Consider the following 26545-nt stretch of genomic DNA (forward strand, 5'->3'; position numbering starts at 1 on the left):
CCTTGCATTTGATTTAGCGCTTTTCACATCTTCTAGACATCTCAAAGTGCTTCACAGAATATACTGTAAAGTGAATTGACTGTACATTTGTGGGTGAAACATTGTGCACAGCAGTGTGCCACAAACAGTTGTGGATTGAAGTGACCAATTTTTTTTCTTGAGGCATTATTATCAGGCGGGTGGAGTAAGGAAACCTACCCGGGTTTTGTCCTGCTGGGAATCAAACCCAGGGCGAGTGCTCTTAACAACTGAGCCTATAGGACTCCACAATCAGTTGTTGTATGCTAAAAGCATGAACTCACAACTTTACTGCATTGACTGCAAACCTGTGTCCTAAATATTATTTAGCATCTCAATTATTTGACCTTAAGTTTCTTGCTGAGATATGCCAGGTGAGAGACAAGGTAGTTCTCCTATTCCCAGGCTTCTGCAAAAAACTGAAACCATCTGCTTGGCATTCAGTGGTGACTCACCCCTTGTCATCCATACTGTGCTAATGCAACAATAAACAAGATTACATTTGTATAGCGCCTGTCACGTCGGGAGGATGTCCCAAGGTGCTGGACAGTGTACAGCATTTCAGACCCGAGCTGGGGTCAGGGCGGGAGAAGGGAGGTGGCTGATGGCATGGTCGAAGAGGAGGGACTTGAAGGAGGCTAAGGAGGGTGCAAGGTGGAGTGATTGGGGGATGGAATTCCAGAGGTTGGGGGCAGATGGCTGAAGGCTCTCCTGCCACTGGTGGGGCGGGGGACGTGGAGCAGGCCAGAGCCGGCGGCTTGATAGGGGGTTAGGAGGTGGGGTGGGGCGAGACCATTGAGGATTTTGTAAGTGAGGACCAGGATCTTGAAGGATCCCTCTGAAGGATAGGGAGCCAATGGAGTCGGGCAAGAATGGGGGAGATGGGGTCACGAAGCTTGTTGCGGGAGAGGACACGGGCTGCAGAGCTCTGGATTATCTGCAGCCTATAGAGGGAGGACTTGGGAAGGCCGACAAGCAGGGCATTTGCATAGTTGAGCCTGGATGTGATGAAGGCATGAACAAGAGGTTCAGCGGCCTGAGGGGTGAGGTAGTGGCGGAGTCGGGCGATGTTAAGGAGGTGAGGGAAGGCAGAACAGGTCATGGCTTGGATGTGAGGAAGAAAAGACAGTTGAAGTTTGAACAAGACACCCCGGTTCCTGACTGGTGAGTTGAAGTGCAATCGTGGAGGTTGACGCTGCCAGAGCCTGAGGTGCAGAGGTGCGAGCGCAAGCCAATCAAGAGGGCCTCAGTCCTGTTCACATTCAACTGATGCAGCAAACAGATGACTGGTAAATAAATGTAAGTTAACTTGTCCATAATTTATCCTCTGGTCATGTGGTACCAACTCCATCTCAATTCTGTATAAATACTCTGGGGTATTGAGAGCTGAGTTGCATAACAGGGATTTTGTTGCGATGGCGTAATCTGTTTAGTGAGGTACATTAAAACAGAATTCCAAGCACTTACTGTTTATTTATTGTGTTGGAAACTCGACAGCTATTAACTAACACATTGTGAATACATTTTTTTTGAAAAAAACTAGACACCTCCAGGATTCTGACTTCAATTCTGGATTCTTAAAGTACAGTTTATCAATCCATTCCACCTTACTAAGTTTGATAGTAATGATTCCCTCATCCACTGAGTTCATTCCTGAAATGACCTTGTGTGTATGTTTCAGTCTTATAATAAATCAGAATGCCATTGAAAGGAAGTGGCCCTATCAAACCTGAGTAATATATACCAAGCTGACCTTCTCAGTAAATTGATATCGCATTAATCTTTGACATATCTAGAAACCTTTTAAAATCTGATGATCTGATAAAGATAATTGAGATCACACACTGAATTTGTTAAAGCAGTACAGGAACTGTAAATGCAGAGCTGCAGTAATCTATATGGTGAGGTACATTAAAACAGAGGTCAAGCAGTTACCATTTATTTTTTCTTAATGTGACATCAATTAGCATCTTTATTCTGGGAATTATATCTCAGTAAAACTGTCAGCAGTTTCAATTATCTATTGTTCTGTCAATCTTGATAGAAACTGGCTTTGAAGGCAGTTCTCCTCCCTCTCGACATTGAAATACCGGAGATGATGAATTATTTTTTCTTCTTGGGCTGTGGCACATTTCGACAAAAGTCATGCTGGGGTGACTTCATAGCTCCTTTCAGCCCTTCCACATGTCACCCGAGTGGCCCTTATTCATTTGTAAACCCTGAGAATGAATGCCAATAGTCTCACTGATAGTGTGTCAGTGGGGGAGGTTATTATAGACAATCACAATAACCACATTTGCCTTTCGAGCAAGGGGCAGGAAACATGACCAATTTCTTTCTGTGTAGCCACAGACGCTGAAATGAATATGTTATGCTCAATTACTGACAGCATCCAGAATGCAAGGATTGAACCTAGGATCGTTGTAGTCTGTAGTTACCCACTGAGTCATCATGAGCGCTCAAGATTGATCATCTTTTAGAATTCTTCATTTCTAAAGTTGTCAGAGTAAACACTCTTAGACAGATGTAAACCACTGATGCCAAAACCCACACTGACAATTCATGCCAGTGCTATTCCACTCTGACCAGATATTTATCCTCACCTGCAAAATAGTCACTGCACTTTACAGAATATCCTGTGAAGCACTTGGAGTCATTCCCCTGACCCAAAAGGCACCATATCAAATGTAGGATTATTATTGTATGAAACTAGTTTCATATGCAGCCCGTGTCATCACCCACACCACCAGGCTGTGACTAATACCCAACTCCACTGGCTTCCTGTCACAGAGGGTGCAGTTCAAGATGCTGGTCACTTGCCTTGCTCTCTCCTACCTCTGCAACCTACCAACCTGCTCCAGCCTGCTTCATGTCCCCACCCCCCATTGGCAGGCAGGACTTTAGCCATTCTGTCCCTACTCTCTCGAACTCCATCACACAATCCCTCCACCTTAAGACCCTCCTCTTCGACTGTGCCTTTGATCGCTCCTGAGATGCTATCCTGCATGAAGTGAACTATATGAATGCAAGTTGTTGGTGGCTCAATTGGTGCATTCTTGCATTTGAGCCATAAAAGTTGTGGGTTCAAACCCCACACTGGAACTTTGAACTCATCGATTATGACCCTTCCAATACAGTGGTGGATGTGTGCTGCATTGTTGACAGTGTGGTTGAGAGCTTTTGTGTGTGCCAGTCCTTATATTCCACCTAAGCCTCCAGTCCTCTTATTCTCCTCTCTTAGACAAGAACTACTACTTGCAATTATATAGTGCCCTTCACAAGGGGGTAACTTCTCAGATTGCTTTACCCCTCCAATCCCCTTCTCTCTCATAAATGCACTGATGCCTTCTGCTTCAAACGCAGCTTCCGGCAGCGAGTTCCACCCCTCTGTGAAGTTCTTCCTAAACTCTCAATTAGATCTACTACTAGTTCACTTATATTTGATGTCTTATATTTCCAATTAGAAGAATTTGGCCTGTGCTTTGCAAAGAAAGGAAATAAAAATACCCTTCCTTCAAAACTTATTTATTCTGATTTATTTTAAGCTGTTCAAATACATAATAATCATGGATATATGTAAGAACGCCCAAAGGAGGACCTAAAATAATGCAGAGCCAGACAATTGCATTTCCATACAATCCTTTTAAATATCTGCTCAGAACCCAAGCAATGAGAACCTGGAAGAGAAAATACATTACATATTAGCAATTAAGTTCTGAAAACTCAAATAGAAGCAGATTTCCATTAAGGGAAATCAATGTAATAATTCTACTTAGCATTTGGAAGTTAACATTTTCTTCTAACAGAGTGATAACCCATCACTACTGGTATGTTGAAGCTAATTTGAATGAACAGCTGCTGAATATTCAAAGGATACAAGTAAAAATATATAATTATAAGAAAGTAAGATTAATATATTTGGAATTCTCTGCCACAAATAAATATTGAAGCTCATTCCATAACCATTTTAAAACAGAAATTAAATAGATGCTCAAAAAGCAATGTTAGAGAGTATGGGTAAACAAACAAGAAAGTGTTTAGGTGTTTCATGTGGAGAAACATTCCAGCACTGATTTGGCCAAACTCAGTGGCCTGCTCCTGTGAATAATGGTAATATGATAATGATTTTATCTTGTTGGTTCTCCTTAGTTCTTCTCCAAAATGAGCAGGCCCTAGATTAATTTAGGAAAAACAAGTGACCAACATCTGATGTATTTTCTGTTGTCAGCACATCAATTAGTTATTATTATCATCTTTGGTTAATTTGCTGTTTCTGCATTTTTACTGTTCAAAAGGTGCACTGTCCATCCCTGGGAGACGTGGACTGTGGAGCACTCTCCTTGAAGGGAGTGAAAAAAAAGTCATCCTGAACTGCTCTCATGCACCTTTTAGTGGTTAGTCATTTTGGATAGTACCTCAACCATACAGCCGTGAGATACTCTATCGAAGGCTTTCTCCTGATCGAGACTGATGTATTCTCTTTGACCGTGCCTTCAGCTCCCCTCTCGACTCTCTACTCCCTTCCTTCCCTCCCCTCACCCTGACCATTTCCCCCCTGCTCGGGTCCTGACCCAACTGTACAGAGCCTTGGGACGTCCTCCCGACGTGAAAGGCGCTCTATAAATGGAATCTTGTTGTTGTTGTTGATCAGGCAAGCCCTCACCCTCTGTTCTGCACATAGGCGATGGGTGTCCCTGAACGGAGCAAGGCTGTCAGAGATCCTTTGGCCTGGAACTGTACAGATCTGGTCCAGGTGTTTCATATAACAACATAGGTAGTGATCCAGGAATAGGTCAGTGCGTTTCAATGGTTTTCTTCTAACTAGTTTTCAGTGGTTGCGTATATACTCTTGATATGCAGTATGAGGCCATTCTCATATTAATGAAAACACAGATCATTGAACAAACAAGCAATAGCTCATAGCTGTTGTGTAATTAATGCTCATCTAAAAAATAGTTATCACATCTTACATGTACACTAAAAAAAACGGTGAGTTATAATTGAAAAACTTGAGTTTTGCTTTTAAACAAGCAACACATTTCTCAAAACAATCCTCCCCTAAATAATGGTCAACTACCAAATTATTTTAAAGGTTCAGTGGCAATATTATGAGAGTGGGTAGACGCTGAGGGTTAATCATGTTTTACATATTTGGTATTTTGGAGGTTCGCCTTGCTTTAGACTAAATTTAATGAAAATTACAGATTCTAACATTTGATGGTTCCGATTGCTTCCCTAAATATATATATGTATATATATATAAAAATGATTACTACAAACTTCTGATGAGAAATGCCTGACCTTTGGCTATTGTTTTTGCTAACTTAATAATAACCACAGACAATATGAAGGCTCTCAGATTATGTGACCTTACCTGCAGCATCATTCCTGTAAATAACCAGAGACGTAACATACGAAATGGCACTGCGATTAGATACTGCAGCAAGAGAAATGCATAAACATTATATTATTTACTGCAGAAGGAATGAAAGCTGTGATATATAATTTATTCAGACCAACAGCCCTACCCAATTAGAAATGGTCAATTGTATAAATTTTAGTCTATTCTGGGGTAAGAAAGGTCAGTGCTAGCTGCCCCTCTGCTTCACACTCACCCATTAGGTCTATTCTTCTCCCAGTCACACAATCTCTGCTTTCCTCCTGCCACTCAACAGACAGCTTTGTGTGGGGTTAGAAGAACCCCCAGCTCGAATCTATTAGGAGTCCAGATGGTGGATCAGGGAACAATTCGGGTCTTTGAGAATTTTGTTTTATATTTAGAAATAAATTAGTCACAAGATCTTGTGATAAAAGTACATCCTTATAGAGTACTGGTTGGAGCTGTACATCTTTATAGTTGACATAATGCATTTTAAATGTCATCTGAGCAAGGATTTAACCTCAATACAGTTTTATGTCTGTGATGTTTTTAATATTAGCAAAATAATAATAATAATAATCCTTGCATTTGATATAGTGCTTTTCACGTCGGGAGGACGTCCCAAAGCGCTTCACAGAACACACTGTAAAGTCTATTGACTGTATATTTGTGGGCGAACGCGGCAGCCAATTGCGCACAGCAATGTCCCACAAACAGTCGTAGATTCAAAATGACCAATTTATAATTTTTTTTTTTGGTTTTGGAGGTATTATTATTAGGCGTGTGGAGTAAGGAAACTTGCCGAAGGTTTCGCCCTGCTCAAAACACACAAGACACCTGTAAAGTGTTAATGTTAATGACTAAAGCGTTTGGGCAGCAAGGAATATACAGTAACGAGGCATTGCCGCCATGTAGAGTTCGTTGGGACAGCTTTTTATAAACAGAAATTAAGATTTCCATCTTGCACAGTCAAGTTGTCAAGATGCTGGGAAAATGTTAGTCACTCGCACACGATATTACCATGATGGAAAACAATGTTTGGGGCTGAAATGTATTTCTTACCGATATCTCCCCCCTGCCCCACCGAAACATTTGAAATTCTGAACTCCACCTTAAATACCTACCTCATGGAACAATGCAGATAATACAAATACTGAGGCTTGCCCTTCCCACTTTGTATATCCATTCTCAATCATTGGTCTGTAGATGTGCCTATTGCAGAATAAGAAGCAGACACATCGCTGCAACATCAAACAATTATTGCTTTACCTTTACCACCATCTATTTGTCTATTCAAAACATAAATGTGTTCTTGGTAAGAAGCAGTTTTGTTGGCGAATTGACTATTACTGATGGTGAGCACTGCATATCTAGATGGGGCTAAAGTAGGTTCTCCAGTAAGTCTCCCCCTTTCTTATTGGTATACATGAGTGATAACAAGTACAACACAAACCATCAGTTTGAAGGAGGGATTAAAAATGTTTTATCTACCTTCAGTATGTTTTTCCTCAATCTTTGAGTGCAGTTCATCCTCCATATATACATCAATAGGACATCACTGAAACATGGAACATTGTTCCTTTAAGATTGTTCTTCTTCCTAACATTGCCTCATGAGATCTACCACCAGACCTAGTCTAAATGGTACATAAAACCTCATTCTAGATTTTCTGTTGAGTTTGTTGGCAGAGATTTTAGTAAAAGGAACTGAGTTGATGGAGCAAGTACTTTTTTTTAAAAAAAGTGCAAGCTCACCAGGTCAGGTCAGCCCTGATAACAAGTCTCAGATAAGTGTACCAATTTACCAATCCATTTCCACCACTTAGAAGTTAAATAACAGGTTGATAATAGTTGAGGATCATTCTGTCAAATCTTGTTAAAGATTTATTTAAGTACATCAAGCACTTGTCTTGAAACCCACTACTTACCAACATTTTCCAGGCATTTGATATTTTTCTAATAAATGAGTCAAGATAGATGACATACATTCAACCTTCATTAAAGCTTCTGATTCCAGTTCAACCTCAATGAACAGAGCTTCCTCCTAAACTACCCCTTGTTTCTTCCGAAAAAATGAGATTTGTAGCTTTATTTAACGGATTCTTCAAAGCTCTTACTACAGTTCATGACAAGTGATTCTATAATAATAATAATAATAATCCTTGCATTTGATATAGCGCTTTTCACGTCGGGAGGACGTCCCAAAGCGCTTCACAGAACACACTGTAAAGTGAATTGACTGTATATTTGTGGGCGAACGCGGCAGCCAATTGCGCACAGCAATGTCCCAAAAAACAGTCGTAGATTGAAAATGACCAATTTAATTATTGTTTTTTTTTTTGGAAGGATTATTATTAGGCGTGTGGAGTAAGGAAACTTGCCCAAGGTTTCGCCCTGCCTGGAATTGAACTCAGGTCTCTCACTTGCAAAAAGCGAGTGCTCTAACCACTGAGCTACAGGACTCCACAGAACTAATTCTCAGTTAGAATTGAATGTTTCTTAAAAGAGAAGCAACTGCAGGTGATTTACCTCAGTACATAATGGGATAATATTGTGTTGTATGTGGAGGTTGAATTTTAATTAAAAAATGAGGAAGACAATAGTGAAGATAGGTATTACTCTAAATAATATTAGAAACCAGAATTCTACAGTCAATGTTGCATTCTGTTTAGAAAATGTGTCCTGATGGTGAATGCTAGAAGCAGCCTTGCCAGCAATACTCAATATCAGCAATCGTCACATGGTAAAATGAAAACAATAGAAAACAGCTTCCAGTAAAAAAATTAGCTTTCCCTAACATAATGTACCAGTGAGGGAAAAGAAGCAACTTTTAACCAGTACCTGTTTATGTCAAATATTTTCATACTCATCACTACTTATTGTCACTACATCGACACTACTATTTGTGTTTAAAATGGAATGTCTTACTTGAGAAAGTCATTTTAGAAGTTTATATTCACTCGTGTCAAAAAAAAACATAACTGACCTGTTCAGCTTACCTGACAGACCATTTGTGAAGAAGCATGTTGGAGTTTGACCAGTAGTAAGTGAGTGTCTGAGAGTTCCTGTATAGAATATAAAGGTTTGAAAGCAATCATGTTGATCTGAGCTTTAGGATTCGGCTGCCAAATTATTAATCGAACAATGGGATAACATTTCTGGGAAAGATCCCTGAGAAGAAAGCAGAATTAAAAAGACTCCAGAGACAAGAGAAGAAAGTCAAATAACTCAGGTCTTTTTTTCCTTTTTCTCTACCACTCTTTTTCTTTTCCCCTTTATTTTTATCCCTCTGTGCCACAATCACCCATTCCTTTCAGTGCTTCTATTTTCTCTTTGTTTCTCAAGGTAGAAAGAGCAAGGGGGATACAGTCAGAGAATACTTCAAGTAGAGCTAATTGAGCACTCGTACCCCTCTATTTAAAATCATAGGTCTGTGTATCTGCTTCATAGGCTCCACACAGTTTTTCTGTTGTAGAGAACATCAAAGTATAACAGGGATAGAAAATTTCTAAACAGGTGATGAGGCTGGAAAATGCAATAAACAGCAGTAAATTATGATCCAGTTTAACAAGCTGAAATAGCAACTTCCTAGTTTACCTCAGTAGTAATATCAACAAATCTGTAAAAGAGCATAAATTGAGGATTGTCACCAGATTTTAAAGGATTTAGATTTTTTTATATACAGGGGGATGTTAGAATGTAGAATGCCTTCGCACAATTGGTTGTTGAGGTTGAGCACAGAGCTGAATTTCGATGGGAGTAAGAAAAAAAACCTAAGGAAAAACATGGAAGGCTACAAATAAATAACAGTAAAATGGGATTCAAATAGATGGTGAGCTCCAGTGGGGCACCAGCAGGCATGCTGGGTCAATTAGTCTCCTTCCAGGCAGCAACAATGACTCTTTTACCTCCAATCATGACTGTTTGCAAGTTTTCATAAGCCTTTGCCTCAACATATATTTTATTCTTAAGCAAGAATGCTTCTCCGATTCATTTTCAACCACAAGTTTTTCATGTATTTAAACTGATGCTTCCATGGATGAACTGCAGATCTGAGTGAAGGAGAACTGAAGTTCGCTCCGACCCCCAAAACTCTGGAACTCTCTCTCTTAATCCCTCTGCCTAGCATCCTCTCTCCCCTTTTACAAGTCCGGCCTGAAATCCTTTCTTTTTGATCTTGCTTACGGCCACCTCCCCCACCCTCGGCTCGGAGTCAGGCTCTGCCACTGTTAAGCGCTCTGAGCTGCTACCCTGCGTGGCGGGTGCTGTATAAGTGCAAGTTGTTGTTCTATTAGCAGATTTGTGTCTGTAAATATAACAAGAAACCAACCAGCCTCAACAAGTGTACTGACTCACTCTGTTGTATTCCGATATGATTGGAACTACTTGGAATTTCAGCACTTTTCACATTTCAAATAATGATTTTTGGAGAAGCAGAGGCTCTGTTCCTATGTAAATTGTATATGGCGGCAAGAACACCTACCACCAGTCTCGATAAAACCTTCGATCTGCAAATTGCATCAGTTCAGCAATAAAGTTCAAGGTTGAATGGAAGAAGCCATAGAAAAAGACAATCCAGATGAAGTGATTGGGAATCTGCAAGCGGAAACAATCAATTTCAAAGGTGATTTTCATTCTATATCTCATTCACTATATACTATACTTTACATATTACACAGGGCTGGACAACATCACAGTAGTGAGAGAGTGATAAATTACTTCACTCTGTTAATGTGATAAGACATTAAACCGAGGACCCAACGGTCTGTTCAAGTGGATGTTAAAGATCCTATAGCACTATTCAAAAAGAGCAGGGTCTCCTGGTGCCCTGGCCAACAATCCCCCAAATAAAATTAGTCTCTTACACCATAGCTGTATGTGGGACACTCATGTACAAACTGGTTTCTGCGTTTCGCCCACACAATACAGTCAATTCACTGAAGTGCTTGGAGACATCTCGATGACTTGATAAGGCGCTATATCAAATGTAAGGTTAATACTCATTCACTTTAATGAGAAAACTAAACGACTTCCTTCTCCCTTTCAAGAATATCCACTCTAACCTAAAATCGATTTCTATTTACTTGAGAAATACAAGTGGATTTCACTTCCATACAAACGTTATCACCTTTAGTCCAGGGGTAATATCAACATGTTCTCTCCTCACAAAGCAATTGTTCATTGGTGTTTTCTCCCTTTTATGATCATGACCACGGTAGGTTTTGTGTAATTTTATATAGATAGGGCTGGGGAAATGTTTCAAAGAGCTGAACACTGCTGGCTGGACAACTGAGCTGAGCAGAAAGGAGTAGGAAAGTTGATCTAAAAAGTTTTGACACAGTGTCTAGTGTCAGGATAATTTCTCTAAAACTTGAAATAAGAGATAATTTCTCAAACTCTTTTTATTGGAGGTCTAATAAGCAACCTTCATAAAAGTCAGTAATAATGACTCAATGTTTCTGCAGTAGAAATCCTGGCGTAATACACGTCTGGTAACTGGAAAGAACAGTGCTAATTGGGACACAGAGTCTCTATTGCTGCCTCCAATTATAAATCACCACATATTAGATCCCCATTGTGAATGTAACCTTAAACCTGCTGATATATTTTTTTAAAAATGGTTGTGAAATGGTAGGTAGGATCGTCTGTACTTAAAATTAATAGAAAACCCTAGGAATCATGTAGTTGCAGTGCAGATTTAACAATAAAAATTGTCCAAAATTAAGGAGTGTGACAGCTCCAACTGGTGAGTTGTTATTCTCAGTCCTACTGCTGCAGTGAATTGTTGATCAGGAGCCAGGCACTTCCCAATAATAATCATCCTTACATTTTGTAAAGTCCCTTTCATGTTGAGGGACCATCTCAAAACGCTTTACAAGATTCACTCTAGTGTGTTGACTGTGTATTGGAGACAAAGAAGATTGTAAAATGGATACTATAACTTTAGAGGCAGATAGGAAAGAAGTTACATTTCTAAGAAATCCAAAGGAGGTTGTAAAAAAGGAAAATTACAAAAGGAAGATAGCAAACATTAAACGATCACTTCCAGATTTCTTTCAATGTGGTGCACACTAAAAATGCTACCCAACATGAAGTTTATGAAGGCCTTGTTTATCTGAATGTCTTTTGTAATCTATACTCTGACCATGTTTGTGGAATATTGAAAATTAAAGTACAATATCTCCCATGAATCCCTTTTTAAAAAAACTAAGGCAATTAACAACAGAACTGTACGAGAGCAAATAACAAAATAGTGCAGTACCAAGTGCAGAAATGATAATAAGTTGATAATGCAACATGTTGGAGAGAGAGAAATCTCAAAACTGGATGTTACAACTACAACAACTTGTATTTACATGAGGATTGCGCCTTGGAGCGCTGCACAGTGGTGGGGTTGGACACCGAGCAAGGAAGAGGGAGATGGCCATAGGCTCCTCTTATGTGTGTTTCAGCATCATGATAGTGTTATTGTCAAAAGATACTAGTCCTATTTGTACAAGGCACATGGTTTCCAATTAAACTGACTCAACATGGCATTACCCACCGCTAGCAGCAGCAGGTGATCCACCAATAAAGTCAGCTCCATTTCCTAAATTGATTTCAAAGAAAAACAAAGTTAATAAGCACAAACTATTGGTTACTCATCTTTTATTGCTATAAACACATTTTGCAAAAGATTACTTACAGTAAAAGGCTTCATTGTGGCCCGTGTCACTGGTAAAATCCACTGAATGAAGAAACAAATTACTTTTAGGAAACAGATTTTACAAAACAAAATTATGTCTGACATTATGACGGAAGAAAATACAATATAACCATCTACCCTTACCTCCCCTACATTGGGTCTTTGAGCTCATAGTCTGGGCCAGGGTTGTCCAACATTTTGGCTGCCACGGGCCGCATTCCCTATTTGAGAAAGGTCTGCAGACCGCATCGAGCGTGGGCCAGCTGACAGTCCGCGGGCCGCATCCGGCCCGAGTCCATTTCCAACATTCCAACCCGGTCCCTCCCTCCGTGTGAACATCCTCCGAGGGCAGCGGCAGGAGCTAGCGGTTGGGAGGACACAGCATGCAGAGCCTTTACTGATTGTCCAGCACCTTGGGACGTCCTCTTGACGTGAAAGGCACTATACAAATGTAATTTTGCTGTTCTCGTTGGGCCACGGTGGTCTAGGCTGACACTCCAGTGCATTGTTGGAGGTTCCGTCCATTGGATGAGTTTTAAACTGGGTCCCATTTACCTGTTTCAGTTTCTCCTGGTCTCCAGTCCAACAAACCCCCAGATATAATTGGCCATTCACGTCACAGCTATTTGTGGGACATTGCTGTGCACAAAATGGCTACTGAATTTGCTCACAAATAATGACAAAAATCAATCCTCATCTTATTGGCCAGTGTGGAATCAGAGAGTTGGTCTGAGTATAACTAAACTATCAATGTTAGGGCAGCATTTAATGATTCTGGAATTTTTGCTGTTGTCACGTTAAGTCCGTGCGTAACATTTTACCACTTTGTGAATTCTATGTTTAAAAGGGCAAACTAGTCTTAATAATGCATAACTACACCTTTACTGCATGGCACTAGAGTGGTGTTAAAATGTTATGAGCTACTTTATCTATTAGGGTTAATCACAGAATTCATGCAGAAACAGAATCAGGTGCAATTCATGCTCTTATGTGACTTGTGAACGGTTGTTTACCTAACCAATTTCCTACAAATCCAACTGTGCGATTTCATGAAATAAATAAATGATAAACGCATAACTATTTGCCAAGAAATATATCTGTAAGAACTCCTGTACTGAGTCTGCAGATTTTCTTACTACTATCTTACCTGCTGAATCAATCCAAGGATAAGTTGAGTCATAAAAAACTGGAATAGAAGAGAAAAGAGAGTATTAAGTATTCCAAGAGGGTACAAATTTAGATTAAAATGATCACAAGTAGAACACAGAAGCTTTTTTTTAATAAAAAAGAGGAACAGTCCAAGTAGAACTTGTGAAGGCAATCATAATGTCCATTGTTCTGGTGGATATTAAAGCTCCCATGACACTCAAAAATAGAAGGCGGTTTCTCCCAGTATCCTGGCCAACAATCCCCCAAATAAAATTGGTCATTCACTTCATGTTCTTTTGGGGGACATTGCTGTGTGCAAAACTGGCTGCTATGTTCATCCAAAATTAGACACTGCACTGTATAGTATATCCGATACAGAATATCCTTTGCTCCCAAAGTGAAAAGTGCTATACCAAATGTAACGATTATTATAACTAGTTCACAAATTAAACTGCTTGTGTGAATGACTGGGTAGAATCTTTTAAAACATTACTCTGAGCTCAGTAGCTCATATAAATGGAATTCTTCCTTACAATATTTTCAAATGTGTCTGATACAATAAAATCAGTTTTGCTAAACTTAATGGAGTACTGTTCGTGGTATTGCTAAAAATGTACGTTCCCTTTGAAAATGTGACTTAAGAAGAAAAACAACTTGTATTTATATAATGCTCTTCACGTGGGGTAGCATTTTGGAGCCCTATAAAATGGCACAGTCAATATCGAACTGAGGAGAAATGGGAGGTGACTGTAGGATTGGGATTGGGTGAGCAAGCAGAGGACAAGTGATATTCTCTAATTCTATTTACTTGCCCTTTAAATCTAGGGGATGACATCATGATTGTTAACATTTCCAAATACAGTAGATCCTCACTAAAGTAACCTACTTAGTGAGATGACCCGTTTACTGAAACAGGTCAGGTGATTCAAATCACTGATGAAATGTTAAGGGCATTGGTAATGGGCAAGGGTGATAAACATTCAAATACCAGACTTTGCAATCTTATTAAAATAAAGGCATTGTCACATTCAAAACAAAAGTGGTATGTATTCAGCCTTCCTTTTGAGAATGCAACAACAACAAAATTACATTTATAGATTGCCTTTCATGTTGGGAGGACGTCCCAAGGCGCTGGACAGTCAGGGGTCAGAACCCAAGCATGGGGGAGGGGTGGGGTAGGGCTGAGGGAAGGCAGAGAGGTGGGAGGGCAACCGAAGGCACGCTCAAAGAGGAGGGTCTTGAGACCGGACTTGAAGGAGGAAAGGGAGGAAGTGAGGCGAAGGGACCGTGGGATGGAGTTCCAGAGTGTGGGGGCAGAGAGGCTGAAAGCTCGGCCACCGATGGTAGGGCAGGTTGGGCGGGCGACATGGAGTCGGCCGGAGCTTGCCGAACGGAGGGAGCGGGCAGGTTGGTAAGGAGTCAGGAGGTCAGAGAGGTAGGAGGGGGCAAGGCCATGGATGGCCTTGAAAGTGAAAGTGAGGATGAGGATCTTGAATTCGATCCTCTGAGGAATGGGGAGCCAGTGGAGTCGGGTGAGGGTGGGAGTCATGGGGTCACGGAGCCTGATGAACGAGAGTACACGAGCTGCAGAGCTTTGGATGATCTGCGGCTTGCAAAGGGAAGAGTTGGGAAGGCCGATGATGAGGGAATTTCCATAATCGAGCCTTGAGGTGATGAATGCGTGGGTGAGGGTTTGGGTAGCCTGAGGGGTGAGGCAGTGACGGAGTCTGGCAATGTTGCGATGGTGGTGGTAGGCAGTGCCGGTCATGGCGAGGATGTGGGGGAGAAAGGACAGTTCAGGGTCAAACAAGACACCCAGGTTCCTGACTGGCTTAGTGAGGTTGAGTGTGCAGCCGTGGAGGCTGATGCCCCCAGCATCCGAGGTGCTGGTGTGAGCCAATCAAGAGGGCCTCGGTCTAACTGACGTTCGGCTGGAGAAAGTTGTCCCTTGTCCAGGACTTGACGTTGGACAGGCAGTTGGTCAGTCCTGGAGTTCAGGGTGGAGGCAGAGAGATAAAGTTGGGTGTCATCCACATAATGTGGAAATTTACCCCATGTCTGCGGATGATGTCACGAAGGGGGAGCATGTAGAGGGTGAAGAGGAGGGGACCGAAGACAGAGCCCTGAAGAACGCTGCACGAGACGTTGCAGGGGCTGGAGAAGATGTTAGCTGAGACAAAGTGGAGGCAGTGTGAAAGGTAGGACCTGAACCAGTCAAGGACAGAACCTTGGAAGTTGAAGTGGGAGGTGAGGCGGTGGAGGAGGATTGAATGATCCAGTGTCAAAAGCAGCGGAGAGGTCGAGGAGGAGGATGAGGCAGAGTCCTGGTCACACATGGTCAGGATGTCATTTGTGACATTGACTAGAGCATTTTCCGTACTGTGGGCAGCACGGAAACCCAACTGGAGGGGTTCATGGAGGAAGTGGGAGGAAAGAGCGAAGCTGGGAGGCAATGGCTCTCTCAATGAACTTGGACAGAAAAGGGAGGTTGGAGATGGACCGGTAGCTGGATAGCTGTGTCAAGGTCAAGGGAAGCTTTCTTCAAGGTGGGGGTGATAGTGACTGTTTTGAGGAGGGTAGGAACAGTGCCAGATGACAGGGAGAGGTTGATATGTCGGCGAGTAGTGAGGCAAGGAGGTGGAGCTGGGATTTAAGGAGAGGGGTGAGGATGGGGTCCAGGGAGCAGGTGGTGGGCTTCATTGAGGATATGGTGGTGATGATAGAGGGGGTGACAGATTCAAAGGTGTGGAAGGAGGGATGGGTGGTGTGGGGTGGAGGTAGGAAGGGGTTGGAAGTTGGGAGGGCAGTGGCAGCTGAGTGGATTCCCTCCATTTTGGACTCGAGGAAGTCCAGCATACATCCAACTTGTGTCCTGCCAATGCCATAGATCATAGCTAACTGTCTATGACTTTTGCCCTTACTGTTTTTTGATTAAGTCCACTCTCTCACAAAAGGACAACTCCTTCTGTGGTGGCATGTTTACAGCACTTACCAAGAATTGGTCGCAGGAGCTTAGGTTAAGTTGCAGGGGCCGGGCGAAGTCGATTTTCTGCTCGCGCTGCTTCTGCGATCCCAACACTCCCTGCGCATGCGAGACCGGAGCCCACTCCGCCCACAGTAGTGTTGAAGAAACAGCGCGAGAAGCCCGAAGTGCACTGTACTATACAGGTTAGTAGTGGAGGGGAGTGTTTGTACCGCGTTTGAAGCGGAGGAGGGCGCTGTAGGGGCCGCAATCAATGACAGTTGTCCTGAGTAGTGAAGTGCCCGGGTTTAATGAAGCAGATAGCCTCCTTTGTAGTATAGACCATGAAAGCGACTGTGAAAATGTGCCTACAGTTGAGGTGGCTGGATTACTGAGGTGACCACAAACCAGGGGTCTACTGTAGTAGGTTATCCACCTCTTAAACTGGAATGGTATGTGCACAGGGAGACTGATAGAGGAGGAAAGGGGCTGGAAAAATGCCTGTATCTGATGGTCTAGTATCTAGAGTGATGCACCTCTCACCATTTCCAAGATTCGCCTCAGAAGGAAACGCATGCGTATTTTGGGGGATCTTGGGAAATTCATCTGATAACAGAGTGTTGGCGCAAGTAAAAAATAATAAAGATCTAAAGAAAAACACAAAACAATTACACTTTGTGACCAAGAATGGCAATTAATTAAATTAAATTCAGATTTAGCTGGACAATTACACATGCATAGTTATCTTAGTCTTAATTACTGAGGTAGTATGTATGAATAATTCAACCTCTGCCGTATTATTAGAAGTGGACTAAAATGCTGTCTATTACAAGCTATTACACATTTTTACAATTTCTGTTACAAATATGACATGCAAAGAATGGACCCTGATCTTATCCCTTCAGAACACCTACACTACTATTCTCCCATCAAAGGGCTTTTTAAATGAATCTAGTGTTGTGGCCTCTACCGCCTTTCCTGGCATACTATTTTAGTCATTGTTCACCTTCTGCGTAAACAAAAACTTGCTGGTATCTCTCCTGAAATTGCCTTTTGCAACAAGAACAAATTACATTTGTATAACACCTTTCATGTCCGGAGGACGACCCAAGGCGCTTTACAACTATGTCCTCTTATTCTCCTGTTTTGATACATCCTGAAGTACTGATCTGGATTTACATTTTCAATCCCTTTTAATATTTTGTACAATTCTGTGAGGTCCCCCTCTGAGTCATCTTCTCTCAAGACTGTAGATTCATTGTTTCAAATGCAAAATGGAAATGTAGGCCTTATCGTTGGGTACTCACACCAGCTCATTGATAACGATGCTATGTGCTACTTCTGGCAGAAAGAATTACAACCACTGTTAGGATTGATAGGAAAGCTGATTTAATTTGCTCATTTACAAACCATGCACTGTCTACCAAGAGTAAATCTAGGTTAACATAACTAAAACTGTACTTTCTTAAATTACTTCAGTCTTACTCTTACTCTTCTTCCCTACAATACCCAAATTAGCAGTTACATTATATGCGGGGGAAAATGAAAACTAAAAACTATACCAGCTACTGTCAGGTTGTCAGGATAAGTAACCAGGTCAGATCGACTTTCCTGATCACTTCCTCGATTCGCACATGATGAAATACCTAGGGGGCATTTATATAAGATTAAAAGCTACATCATAACATAAAACAAATACTTCAAAATAAATATTTGTATATGGATTATTTGGGAATGATTAACACGAACAGACCTGGTTTCTTCATGGCTGACCTCAGACCTAAAGGTGCCCATTCCTCTCGGAGCCACTTATTCACCTCATGGTATGAGTACAGCTTCAGTAATAGAATGCTATACACGATTAAGACCATCATTGACCCACCTGTATGCATGAATTATCCAAAGAAAAGGCAAGAGTTGTAAGTAACTGCACAATCCACCAACAATGTAGAACTGATTGTGAGTGTTTTGTTTGTGTTTGAATGCAAATCAAGACACGACTCCAATAATGAAAGTGAAAATCAAATTATTTTTTGCATAATATGTGCCTTATACAAATGACATGTTAATAGCTGGTTTCGGACAATTAAATTCAAAATTCTAATCTCTATTGCATACTTCCACAACATGGCATTTCCATGGGTTCAAACCTGTCAGTAAGGGAGAATAATAGTGAAGATGGATGTAAAAATCTTGGTTTGTAATGAATGCTCAGATCATCTTGACGTGCCTTCAAAAAGTTAAGCAAATAGAAGACCCTATCAGGCTTACAGCAGAGATACTTTCAAGTGGCTGTCAGATGAAGCAAAGGCAAGCTTCACTTGACTTCAGACATACAATTCCATTGTACTATCTACAATTTCTTGCACTTCTGAATACACCACATGTATGCTATTGTTTAAAGTGAGCTGGAGGATATGCTCATGTTAACCAGAATCGATTCTGCTCCAGGTAATCTACTAACTACAATACCAACTTCTTCAATAGATTCCAAAACAAATAGCTTTGCCACTTGCTTTTCTGTCACATGGATCTTTAGCTGGAAGTCCTTCTTATTCTGGTGGTTGAACTTGAAATCTTCTTAAAGTTACTGAAAGAATGAAATGAAACTATCGAATTGAACATTTTTAAACAAAATTTGGAAGGTAGAAGGCATTTCTAACCTGCAGTAGCTGACGTCAATACATTAAGCACAAACAGTGGTAATATTAGAATAACTGCAAGATTTGACATCTGGAAGGTATGGCCTGATCTTTCAGACATTGCCATCTGCAAATGTAAACAAGCCTGCTTAGTTTGCCATTGATAAATATTATCTAGAGTTGTGTTACAGTTAGTTCTGTTGTACATCTTGAGGATATAGAGTTCTGATGATATTCATAAATACTTGCCTATTTATAAAATTATCTGAAACAATTGATTTGTTAATCGCTAATGTAAGATTAGATATCTATTATCTTACATTTAATACACATTCTATTGCTACAACCAAGTATAAATTAATGTTGCATTTGACAACAGCATTATTTGACCAATATTCCAATCCTGCACAAAATGATGTTATCAAAATATCTCTGCTAACTGTGAAATGAGTTTGGATACTGTCCACTCAGTTCAGGCCGTACATCAACAGCACCAAATTAACTATAATTCTGTACATTATGGAACTAAATTAGCTGGATCATTCACTACAACCAAAAGGAAGATTGGGATAGGAAACAGAAGAAACGTGGGAAATGATTAATAACTCAGTTGACATTGTATAAAATTTGTACCGGTGCAGTGGAGTTTGATAAAATGGTAATTCTCAAAAGATCACACAAGATCACAAAAGAGATTCAGATAAAGAAGGCTCATTTGATCTCATCCTTCCAGAATACTCACCCTACCATCCCCCCATTCCAGCATCAAGCTGTTTCTTAAATGAGTTTCAGCATCGTGACCTCAATCAGCCTCACTAGTTCCAGTTAATTTAATTACCCACTGGGTAATGAAATTATATTTGAGTTGAGCCAGCATAAAGTGCACATTGTCTGCATCTGACTGGTGCACTAACTGATCTGGGAGTTATGGCGTTTGCCACTGGATAAGAGTTTAAAAAGTTCCATGGGTGGGAAAAAGAGTGAATTAATCTCAATGAATTGCTGGAGTCCTAAATTGATTCATGGGGTAGGGGAATTCTATAGTATACTGCAAAATATCAACTTTGTTTTCTTGGAGTCCTGTAGCGTAGTGGTTAGCCTGCTCGCCTCGCAAGCGAGAGGACTTGGGTTCAATTCCCGTTCAGGGCAAAATGTTGGGGAAGTGTCCTTAGCGCACACGCCTCGGTTTACCTCCCAGAAAGTAGGAACCCCCTTGTTAGTCGTTTGGCAGATCACTTTCCGGCGGTAACAAACCCTACAAAATAATAATAATTTCGTAACTCAATCCACGACTGTTCGTGGGACACTCCTGTGTGCGGCTCTCGCGTTTCACCCACCAAATATACAGTCCCTACACTTTACGGTATATTCTGTGAAGCGCTTTGAGACGTCACAATTTTAAAAAGTGAATTAGTACTGAAGATTCACTTACTGCTGACAATGATCTTTCCACGTGAAGTGCAGCAAAGATAAATATATTTGCCACTGAAAGAAAACACATTTTTGATTGATTAGTGATTTACGAGATTAACAGAAGCAAAATTTGCTCCCCCTTGGTGACATTATCCACAGAACTATAGCATATTCGAATAAAACACGCATATCAGTAGTACCAATAAAATACCTGAGTCCCAAATTTCACCTAGTCTTTGCCTAAAACCATTTTATCTTAGAATTTAAGATCATGCAGAATTGTGGAAAATTTTTAAATTCAGTGCTAAATTGGAAGCCCATTTGGAAGGGACAATCATATCTCCTCAAATGTTTGTGGCTCTGGTAATAAATAACACATCATTTTAATTGACTGGATGATTCTCCGATGCTTACCAAGCCATTGAAATTTAGGCTTAATGGTAAATGCTATATCATCTACAAAATATCCAGCCACTAAATACCATCAACTGCTTTGAGATTATTATTATGTTTTATTGGAATTCCAAAAGATTTATCTTTGCAAAAAAATGATGTAAATTTAAAGAAGGTAAAATATGAAAGCTTATAGAGTATAATATTAAGCCTAATGCAGATAAATTCTCATTCAGTATGCTTTTCATGAAAAATTATCACTCACCAGCAATCATATATGGAGCTGGCCAAGTGTAGGGATCACTCAAAAGGAATGCCACAATGTTAACAGGATCTACGAGGAATCCATACCTGTACCAAAAGTTCATTCATCAATAACAATATTGCACCTGAAACTGAATATTACACAATACAAACATTAAAAAAAATCAATGGATCAAAATTCCAGTGTTTTCACCCTGAAACAATTGAAGTGTTTTTAACTCAAATTAGTTACTTTTTTGTGTGGGAAAGTTAATAAAGCAAATTCCACCATATGAACGAATGTTTCTGGAACAGTGAAAAAATTATAATAATCCTTACATTTGATATAGCGCTTTTCACGTCTTCTAGACGTCCCAAAGCGCTTCAGAATATACTGTAAAGTGAATTGACTGTATATTTGTGGGCGAACGTGGCAGCCAATTGCGCACAGCAATGTGCCACAAACAGTCGTAGATTGAAAATGAGCAATTTATTACTGTTTTTTTGTTTGGGAGGGATTATTATTAGGCATATGGAGTAAGGAAACTTGCCCAAGGTTTCAAAGAAGTTCCAGAACAGCCTACAATGTAGCTGTCAATGGCCATCTCTAACTTCGGTTTTCTTTCGAAAGTCCTTGAAAGAATTGTTGGTTCCCAGCTTCGCTCATTCCTCTCCTACCATTCCCTTCACAGGCTCCTCCAATCAGGTTTCCGTGCTGCTTCAAATTGCTCTGGTCGAGGTGACAAACGACATTTGCCTCCTCAACCTCACTGCTGCCTTCGATACCATGAACCACTCCATCCTCTTCCACCGCCTCTCCTCTCAACCTTCAAGGTTCTATCCTTGAATGGTTCAGGTCTTATCTCTCACACCATCTCCAATTTGTCTCCGCCAATGGTTTCTCTTCCAGCCCCCACACCGTCTCATTTGGTGTTCCTCAGGGCTCTGTCCTCGGTCCCCTCCTCTTCAACATGCTCCCCCTTGGTGACATTATCCACAGACTTGGGGGTCAACTTTCACATGTACTCAGATGACGCCCAACTCTATCTCTCTGCCTCCACCCTCAATTCTAGGATAACTGATGTCCTGACAGACTGTCTATCTGACATCAAGTCCTGGGTGAGAACCAACTTTTTACAGCTGAATGTCAGCAAGACTGAGGCCCTGATTGGCTTGCGCCAGCGCCTCAGCTCCTCAGGCACTGGCAGCATCATCATCCACGGTTGCACATTCCACCTTACCAAGCCAGTTAGGAACCTAGGCGTCTTGTTCGACCCTCAACTGTTCTTTCTCCCTCATATCCATGCCATGACCACTCTGCCTTTCCCCACCTCCGTAACATTGCCTGACTTTGCCACTGCCTCACCCCTCAGGCCGCCTAAACCCTCATACACCTATTCGTCACCTCAAGGAAACTCCCTCCTTGTCGGCCTCCCCAACTCTTCCCTCCACAAGCTGCAGATCATCCAGAACCTGCAGCTTCTATCCTCTCCAGTACCAGGCCCCATTACCCCATCAGCCCCACTCTTGCCTGGCTCCACTGGCTCCCCATCCCTCAGAGGTTAGATTTCAAAATCCCTGTCCTCACTTTTAAGGCCCTCCACGGCCTTGTCCCCTTCTACATCTCTGACCTGCTGACCCCTATCAACCTAGCTCTAGCCTGCTCCAGGTCTCCCACCCATCCCGCCCTACCATCAGTGGCCGGGCTTTCAGCCTCTCTACCCCCACTCTTTGGAACTCCATCCCACAATCCCTTTGCCTTGCTCCCTCTCTTGCCTCCTTCAAGGCACGACTCAATCCTCCTTTTTGACCGTGCCTTCCCTCATCCCTAACCTGCCCCGCCCTGCACACTCGGGTCCTGATTCCTGACTGATGAGTACCTTGGGACATCCTCCCAACGTGAAAGGCGCTTTACAAATGTAATTTTTGTTGTTGATTTAATGTCTAAGGTATGCCAATCCACACACAACATTGGTATGTTGGTAACATGTTGGTAATGGTTCAATAGAAACCTATACTGGTGGTTTGGTTATTCAGCTTTAATGTTGCTGGTCTTGGACTCAATTAATTCATATTGAATCTTGAGCTGAAAATATCAATTATACAATAATAACAAAATTCCCCATTTGGGAATCAGTGTCAACACAATCCAGGCTTAACCATTACCCATCTTCCTATTATGAAACAGATTGACTTTATGTTACTATCACTATTATAGTTTGAAGAGTTCATCACATCTCCTAATACAAAAAGAGTTCCTACCAATATAATCTAAAACAGAAACTATTAACAATCGTTGGTTCAATACATACGTCATTAGGTTTTCCAAAACCATATGAGCATGAGTCAAAATCTGGGAAAGAACAGAAACAGATTATACAATAATTCCGTTCACTAAATAAATAGAGTAGGTAGGTAATATATAAACATTCAAACTGAGATATTAAATTGTTGCCTAGCTCACAAATGTAACAACAACTTGGATTTATATTGCGTCCTCCACACCGGACAGCATCTCAGAGTGCTTCACAGTAACGGATCCCGGGGCCGAGCCAGTGAGAGGGAGGTGACCAAAGGTGCAGTCGAAAAGAAAGGTCTTCAGCCGAGACCTAAAAATAGGAAGAGAGGGGACGAGGCGAAGGGAGTGAGGGAGTTCCAGAGCCTTGAGGCGTAGTGGCTGAAGACACGCCCGCTGAGGGTGGAGTGTAGGACTCGGGGGACAAGGAGGAGGCCAAACCCGGTCGAACGAAGACAACAGGCACTGTTTTGAGGAGAAAGGAGGTCAGAGAGGTAGGGGGTGCAGAGGAGTGGAGGGATTTGAAGACAAGGGTGACGATCTTGAAGTCGATCCTCTCTAGGACAGGTAGCCAGTGCAGTCTGGCAAGGACTGGGGTAATCGGGGAGCAGAGTTTGGTGCGAGTAAGAATGCAGGCGGTAGAGTTTTGTAATGACCTGGATTTTATGGATGGTAGTGAAGGGGAGACCGGTGAGGAGGGTGTTTGAATAGTGCAGCCGAGAGGTGACAAAGGCATGGACCAGGGTTTCAGTGGCTTTTGGAGTGAGGTATTGGCGGAGACGGGCAATGTGTCGGAGGTGGAAGAAAGCGGTGCTGGTGAGAGACTCTGGTGAAGGATATAGTGGGCTGTTGTGAAGTATAATCGTCCTGTGCAAGAACACTAGTAGCTTCTTGAAGGTAACTTTAACTGACAGCCTTCTTCAAACATTTAAAGTATGTTAAAGTATTTATAATATAGTTCCTAGAATACTATGAATAGCTACCTACTGTACAGCTAGTTATAGGAGTATTCAGATTTATTATGATTATTGGTGCAAAGGTCATTATCTATGAAAAAGAGTGAAAAGTAAGAGGAGGGGAGTCAAAGATGGACCAAACAATCATAGAATTATACAGTACAGAAGGAGGCATTCGGGCCATCGTTTCTGTGCCGGCTTTTTGAAAATAACTAAAGGCAAGGAACCTATGGATCTGAGAAGCAGTCAATGAGCTTCTTGAGATCAAAGCAAAACAGGGTAAAGTATCAACATGGTCATAAATGTAGTGGAGGAAGAGACCATGAAGTGGGCCTTAGTAAGACTGGAACAAGCAGTGTTCAACATATGCTATGAAAAGCTGGACAAGTCTGTTACTATGCTGTACCCTCTCGACTCTCTACCCCCTCCTCGCTCCCTCCCTTCCCTCCCCTCACCCTGACCATTTCCCCCATGCTCGGGTCCTGACCCAACTGTACAGCGCCTTGGGACGTCCTCCTGACGTGAAAGGCGCTCAATAAATGGAATCTTGTTGTTGTTGTTGTACAGTTCTTGCTATTTTTGGACTATTATTTTAAAAGAACTAAAGCAGTCTGAATTAAATACATTGATTTTTGAGACAACTGACTGTGAGCTGCGGATAGGGGTGGGTATAAGGTGGATGAAAGCACTGTCTGATAGAAATCATAAAAAGATGGGTTTGAAAGAAAAGCAGGGGCAAGGCAGAGGACCTCTCAAACGAATGCTCCTCCACCGATTGAGGGTGTATGTAGCTGGCAGGCGAAGTGAGGCAGGTCAGCATTTACTGAGAGGAAGAAGGCAATAGAGTTGCAGGAACTTGCAGAGGTAGGTAGGCGAGGGCAAGGCCACGGAAGAGGCATTTGAAAGTGAATATGAGAATCTTGAATTTGATCCACTTGGCAGTGGGAAGCCAGTGGAAGCCAAGTGGGGTGAAGGACTAACTGAGCTGAGCACCGAGTTGCAAAGACTGCAAAGATACAGTATATAAGAATCGCTGCCAGAAAGACCCAGGTACCTACCAGTACAATCACAGCCCAATTCAAAATTCCACGATAGTTGTAAAATCCACTGGAAGAACTAAACAGTGATTCCCGGGATTTGTGACAGCTGCAAGAAAGGAATATGCTAAGAAACTGACTGATTTTAAATTATCCTAATGTGAATACAAGGCACTACCAGACAACCTGGCTCATCGTCAAGACTTGGAAGGGCTAATAATCCTTGCATTTGATATAGCGCTTTTCACGTCGGGAGGACGTCCCAAAGCGCTTCACAGAACACACTGTAAAGTGAATTGACTGTATATTTGTGGGCGAACGCGGCAGCCAATTGCGCACAGCGATGTCCCACAAACAGTCGTGGATTGAAAATGACCAATTTATTATTGTTTTTGGTTTTGGAGGATTATTATTAGGCTCTGTGTGGAGTAAGGAAACTTGCCCAAGGTTTCGCCCTCTGCCTGGAATTGAACTCAGGTCTCTTCGCTTTAGTGCTCGAACCGCTGAGCTCCAGCACTCCACCCTCTTGAGGGAAGGATTCCTCCCATTCGGTTCCCGCTCCAGCAGTGCCCCCCAAGGCACACCCCCGGGCTGATCCCCAAGGATCATACTCGAGGACGAGGTAAGCCGGGGACACCTCCCGATGGGGAGAGGATGCACGTTCCGGGCCGTGGGGTAGGGAGGCTGCGAGCACAAGTGGAACTCGTGGTCGGTTTTCGACACTCCGGAGAGCAAAGCCATCGTCCAATACAAATGCGCGCAGCGTTGGGTGGCGGCGCTATCACCGGGGGCGCCCCCCCCCGGGGCCCTGGTCACCCGGTGCTGCACGCGCCACCCTGTCGGGGCCGTCCTCACCGCCTCCTCCTGCCTCGCCGCCACCTCCTGCCGCGCGGCCCCGAGCTGTGAAAGCCGAGCCTCGCAAGTCATCTTTACCACATTTTCCGGCGCAGCTCCTCCACCAACTCCTCGTAGAACTTGGAGCGAGTGACATCGCGTTCGTACTGTGTGGAGCGCGGCTCCCACGAGACCCTCATCTTGGACGTCGAGCCGCTTTCGGCGGAAGCCTGGCCGTGGGCGTCGTTCTTTTTGGCCACCCAGTCCATTTGAAGCGGCCGCCGCCGCCGCCCCCTCGCCTTTTTCCCGTCGAACTCGCGGCCAACACCCCCCTCACTCCACTCCCTCCCGGACGGACGGACCCTCACTCGCCCTCCGGCGCCGTCGAGTCGCCTCGCGACTCCCTCCTTTTTCAAACTCCAACCGCCGCCACCCGCCCGGCCGCTGACGTCACAAGCCCGTGCCCCAGTCACAGTCACGTGCCCCGGACCCGGGGCGTACCGTCACCCGATTGGGCAGATGTCACGCGGTAAATTGG

General features: G+C 42.4%; 1 protein-coding gene across 1 annotated transcript; it reads right to left on the bottom strand.

Moving 5' to 3' along the window:
- Positions 1-3501: 3501 nt before the first annotated feature.
- On the bottom strand, positions 3502-26338 carry LOC103185953 (diacylglycerol O-acyltransferase 1). The gene is made up of 17 exons (XM_007904716.2): positions 26107-26338; positions 25195-25282; positions 23197-23237; positions 20907-20992; positions 20268-20320; positions 18857-18962; positions 17947-18075; positions 17756-17839; positions 16737-16840; positions 13230-13268; positions 12083-12124; positions 11942-11986; positions 9881-9993; positions 8397-8462; positions 6523-6610; positions 5393-5455; positions 3502-3695 (listed from the first exon to the last, which is right to left on the bottom strand). The coding sequence occupies exons 1-17, from the start codon at positions 26274-26276 to the stop codon at positions 3540-3542; spliced, it is 1473 nt and encodes a 490-aa protein (XP_007902907.2). The 5' UTR covers positions 26277-26338; the 3' UTR covers positions 3502-3539.
- Positions 26339-26545: the final 207 nt, after the last annotated feature.

This window comes from Callorhinchus milii, unplaced genomic scaffold, assembly GCF_018977255.1.
Source record: "Callorhinchus milii isolate IMCB2004 unplaced genomic scaffold, IMCB_Cmil_1.0 Scaffold14, whole genome shotgun sequence".
NCBI lineage: Eukaryota > Metazoa > Chordata > Chondrichthyes > Chimaeriformes > Callorhinchidae > Callorhinchus > Callorhinchus milii.

Excerpts from the sequence above, each read along its gene's own strand:
- LOC103185953 (XM_007904716.2), bottom strand. The coding sequence starts at position 26,276 with ATGGACTGGGTGGCCAAAAAGAACGACGCCCACGGCCAGGCTTCCGCC. Across the intron at positions 23,238-25,194 it reads ATTGGGCTGTGATTGTACTG|ATTTTGACTCATGCTCATAT; the intron begins GTAGGTACCTGG and ends GTTCTTTCCCAG. Across the intron at positions 20,321-20,906 it reads AGCTCCATATATGATTGCTG|TGGCAAATATATTTATCTTT; the intron begins GTGAGTGATAAT and ends GTTTTCTTTCAG.